This window comes from Lepisosteus oculatus, chromosome 10 (assembly GCF_040954835.1).
Source record: "Lepisosteus oculatus isolate fLepOcu1 chromosome 10, fLepOcu1.hap2, whole genome shotgun sequence".
In the NCBI taxonomy this organism is placed as follows: Eukaryota; Metazoa; Chordata; class Actinopteri; order Semionotiformes; family Lepisosteidae; genus Lepisosteus; species Lepisosteus oculatus.
This window is the reverse complement of record NC_090705.1, coordinates 1,900,200-1,905,250: the sequence shown is the minus strand read 5'-3', so window position 1 is coordinate 1,905,250 and position 5,051 is coordinate 1,900,200. Positions and strand designations below refer to the sequence as shown.

The window sequence follows — 5,051 nt, the reverse complement described above, 5'->3', positions numbered from 1 at the left end:
ATCCAGCAATAGCGTGCATCGTGTGTGGGTCGCAATGCCCACGACATGTATACAATGTTCTTTTTATTATGATGATATGTATGCGGACATATATCTAATATTCGTATGTCTGTAATAAAAAAATAGCAAATCTTTGAAGAGGATGTCCTAAAGGACATGAACATAACTTAATTCACATTGTTTCCGTCATTCAAAGCCATCCGCCGTTTTTTCATGATCAGCTTTCGGTCTCTCTTTCGTTCTCCTTCAGGAGGTCTGTCATAAAGGAGATGTACACAATAGCTAGCCGAAGGGTTTCGATTCTGGAGAGTCTCTTCTCGTAGGCGAAGGTGGGCACCTTCTTCCGCAGTTCATCAAAGGCCTCGTTTAGGCTGAACATCCTTTTTCTCTCCCTGATGTTGGCGGCCTGGCGCTGGGATGTGGTGATCACGCGTTTCCTTTTCGATCGGCCCGTTAATGGGCCGACGTCGTACTCAGGCGACATCTCCATCCCCAGAGAGCCCAGACACACCTTTCCAGCGAAAGGAACCGGCCCTTCCCCAATGTCACGAACGGAAGCGATATCGCCATAAAGCCCTCGCAGGTCCGCGAGTGACGTGGCCGAGGTCGGTTTGGGCTGCCCGGGCGACTGCAGAGGCAAGTCCAGAAAGTTGACGTCCGTTACGAAGTCCATAACGGGAGTATCCAGGAACGCTCCTTCCATTTCTCCGAGATCCGTAGGGAATGCTGATGGAAGCATGTGAATGAATCTCGAGTGCCTGGCTTGAGAGCAGCAAGGCTGGCAAAATACAATGAAATATTATCAGTTAGGCCATTAGTATTTATAACGGAGGAGATAACGGGATTAAGAAATCGTTGAAAAAGACCAACGATCTACCGCGTCTTAACGCTGATGAGAGCTGACAGCCAACACTTCAGCGCGCGTGGATATCAATAGGAGAGATTCTCACTTGTTAAATCCCGTCAAAGCCATGGAGTTAGTTCCTTGTTGGCAAAGCTCCACCACGGGTCCTGCCTGCTGTTTTTAAATATTTTTTTTTAATTCGACTTCAAGCGAACTTATTTCCAGTTCTTCAGAAGTAGTCAAGATCTCTGTGAAGGCATTTTGGCTGAATTGTGTTAAAGAGGATGAGCTCCTTGGTACCGTTTCGCTTACAAGTGCATGCAAGCTTTTAATGATGTTCTGAAGAGGGGAGCTGCTTTACAAAGGGTCACCCCGAAGTGTTTACTCAGTATCCTGGTGCAATGGGAGCTAAATAAAGGGACCTCTATTATCTCAAGGAAGCAATGTAGGGGACCACATAGAACATTCCCCAACAGTTACTATTTGAGTCAGCTTTATTTTGCAAATAAGTGCAAATATTTCTCAGTTCCCTGGAGAGCTAACACGTTTCCATTCTGTATGGGACACCCAGGAAGGTCTTTAGAAAGTTCTACAAGTTTTCTATAATTCAGATCCCATTTAGTATTAAACTATATGCCTAGGGTAGGTCTAAGCTGTGGTTTCTGAGTATTATTAGGAGAAAGTCATCAGCCATCACTCTCCCATGTGTGTTTTATACAAGTGATGTACGCAGATTAACACTATTTTGGAATATTGTGAAACGGATTTGAGCAGACCAAAAATGAAGATTAATCTGTGATCCATCCATGAATATTAACACCTGCAGCAACATTTCTTGTTATTACATACTTACAGCATATTGTAGAAACCTGTAATTGAATCTCTAGTTAAATGTCTTACTGCATGATTCATCAAAAAGCACAGGACACAAACATATGACCCAGCTCTTGCCTGCAGTCATTCTTTTGTGTAAATGTCTGAAAAATAAAGCCCATTTCCATGAAGCTTGATGATAACATTCATAGCAGACAAGCACAAAGCCATGCCAATGCATTTAAACACCAGTACTGAAGTGAATACATTGAGCTAGCCTACCAGTGAACTGTGTGTTTGGGGTTCTTGCAGGAAAGAAGTTCAGATACTACTGTAAATCATAAGGCAAGTATTTGTGAAGGCAACCTTTGTGTACAAAATATTTGCATCAGTATGATTTGATGAATTTGACTTTTTAAACCATTTTTCGTGGGAGGTTACGATGAATCCTATGATTAAGGTAGTACTGTATGTTAATGTGACACAGAGGAAAGGCAGGTGAGATTTCTGCAACAAAAACTATGACTGCTTCGGCTGTTGGTTTTACAATTTAGTGTCACTCTTATAATGACGTAAAATAATGTATTGACCTGAAGGTATTGCAGGGATTACTCTAGTCCAGAGAAACAGAAAGTTGAAATGTGGCTTTAGTCACCATCTAAACACGTCCAGTATTTACTTTGGTTCAGATTACAAAGTATACTAAAGATTCTGACCCTGTATCTAACCTGGTCAAAAAGTTAAAGCGATTAATATGATAGCAGTAGCATTGCTGTTTGGATTTTCTGTGATACTGTGTCTTTTAGCTGTTAAATGTTAATTTAATCCTAGTTGACACATGTATCTTTCTGCAGCACCGGGAATTAAAATCTTAATCTGTTATGCACTCTAACATCTTAAGCCTCACGGGATCATATATTATGCTTTTTTATCCATTACAGAGCTTGTTGTAGAAGTAGTGCCAGAATCGCTACACAATTTCAATAACAGTGAAGATTTACACATTCTTTCTGCCAATGTCATGTAACTCCCCCAAAGGCCCATTAGAGACTCTTGTGGTTTGGTTATTTGTGAGACATGATACACATGGAAGCATGACAAATAACAAGGTTAAGAGCCTCTCGGCAGCGATCTTGAGAGCTGTTGGCTGATTTTCAGGCAGTGCAAATAGGGAGTGTGACTTTTATGTGCACCTATGCTTTATAAATCACAACAGGTTTTTGTTACTTCATCTTAAGTTATTAGAATTGGGATAGGCATACATATTATATATAACTGTTATTTTATAATCAGTTGAATCAAATAAAAGAATGATATGAAGTACGAAAGTTTAGGTTTTAGATGTATTTGCTTCATGTCTATCAAAGGATTTACAGTGGTGTTCTGTAGGCAGCTCCAATTCCTTTCATAGAACACCAGACTGGTGCACTGGTCACCATTCTGGACACTCAGGACTGTAACCAGTTAAGCCAATGACTAGATTTGTAGTAGACTGTCTGTAATTTTAATGTAATAAATTAGGAACAAAACCTAAATTAATTTTCTAGAAGAATGTGTGCAAGCAAGCTTCAAATGGCAAACTATGAGTTCAGGCAACAGCATGACTGTAAGGGTCATGTCATTTGAGGTTTCCTGATGAGTAATGGTGATATATTTGTGATTTATACAATTATGTCTACCATATCAACAAGCACATTCTTTTTCATATGGTCATTATGTTGGTGGAGTAAGAGATGTGCTCTGTTACAGTCTTTCCTCTTTCCAGAGGGAATTAAGACAGTAGAGGATAAGCTCTTAGTTTGGTTGCAATATAGATTCAATAAAGATCTAGTGTTTCTAGAACCTAGATCTAGAACCTTCTCCTGCAATAAACATATTGTTGGAAATATATTATTCTGTTGTCATACTGCAGTCTGTAATATCCGTTGAAAAATATTTTTTTCCTTCTTGAGTGCTCAATCATACTTTTTGATATTTGAAAATTAAAAAAAAAAACTAAATCGTGAGTGTCTCATTTTTAGGGTATATTAAGGCTCCTGCAAATCATTCAAAAAGAAAAGTCTCAACATTTGCTAAAATTCTTTCAGGGCAGCAGTGGTTAACATTGCTACATTGCAGCAATGGGGCCTTGGGTTTAATTCCTGGGGTGCTGTCTGTGTGGAGTTTGCATGTTCTCTCTATGTTTGCATTGGGTGCTTCCTATGGGTGCTCCAGTTTCTTTCCACCGTCCAAAACCATAATCGTGGGTTAATGGTCCTCTGGGAAAATTGGTCCTGGAGTGTGAGTGTGTGTGTTTATGTCTGTGGTCTGTGTGTGCCCTGTGGTTGACTGGTCATCATCCAGGGTGTACCCTGCCTTGCACCTGTTGCTTGCTGGGCTGGGCTCCAGCTCCCCTGCAGCTCTGTACTGGACAAAGCAGTAAGAAAATGGATGGGCAGCAGGGTCCCTCTGCAGTGATCATTGAAAAGAGTATTGATCAGCCCCTGGTTGGTAGCCATGTCTTTTCTTTCGTCTGTTTTCCTTTGCTGTAGGAGAAACATGATGCTTGCATTCCAGGGGTTGCCATGGCAATTGTGAGACACTGCAGCTGGAGAGTGACACTGGAGCTAATGAATACGTGGTCATCGGAGGCTGAGGAGGCTCGTGGAAACAATTTGAAACAAGAAGCAAAAACTAAAGAAACAAAACAACATGTCGTTTGAATGACTATCACGACATCTATTACAGAACTATTTACATGTAAATATTTACAAGTAGGAATACCTTAATACGACACTGCAGTTCATATATACTGAGAAGCATTAAAAAATGCAAGAGAAATTATAGCATTTATTGCCACTCTAATGCCTCTCAGTTAAGTACCGCAGTTTTGAAACTAGGTATTCGAAGTGACGCACGTACAGTAGCCTGCTAAATGTTTTTGTAGCTGGAATTAAAGAAGAAAACAATTGCAAGTTGCTTGTGATACAGACACTCCAAAAATTGCGTAAGTGTTTCTTTGGAATTCAATATCTGAATATGTGTATGTGAAAAGCACACTGTACTAAAAATCAAGATACAGTAAAAATCACATTTTTCATTTTGTTCACATTTATTATTTGATTTATGCCATGCAGTAGAGTTCATAATGAAGACCCAGATTCAGTCAACTCTTCAACCTGCCCAACACTGGCAAACTACTACATTATAAAACAAGGCCTTGATGGCAGCCTTTCGTTTTTCAGCTAAGAATGTCCTGTTGTATTTTTATTATACACCCCAGTCCGAAGATATTGCCGCTTGTGTCTTTCCACCTCAGCTCACAGGGACAGCCCCTGTCCCCACCCGGGGAGAACGAGGAAACGCAGACATGTCTTCGGACACACTGCGAGCTCTGTGGTGAAACATGGGAGGC

At 40.6% G+C, this 5,051-nt stretch overlaps 1 protein-coding gene across 1 annotated transcript; it reads right to left on the bottom strand.

Moving 5' to 3' along the window:
• Window positions 1-217: 217 nt before the first annotated feature.
• Window positions 218-703, bottom strand: LOC102694956 (fer3-like protein). The gene has a single exon (XM_015357827.2). It carries the CDS (start codon window positions 701-703, stop codon window positions 218-220), a length of 486 nt encoding a protein of 161 aa, XP_015213313.2.
• Between the last annotated feature and the right edge of the window lie 4,348 nt (window positions 704-5,051).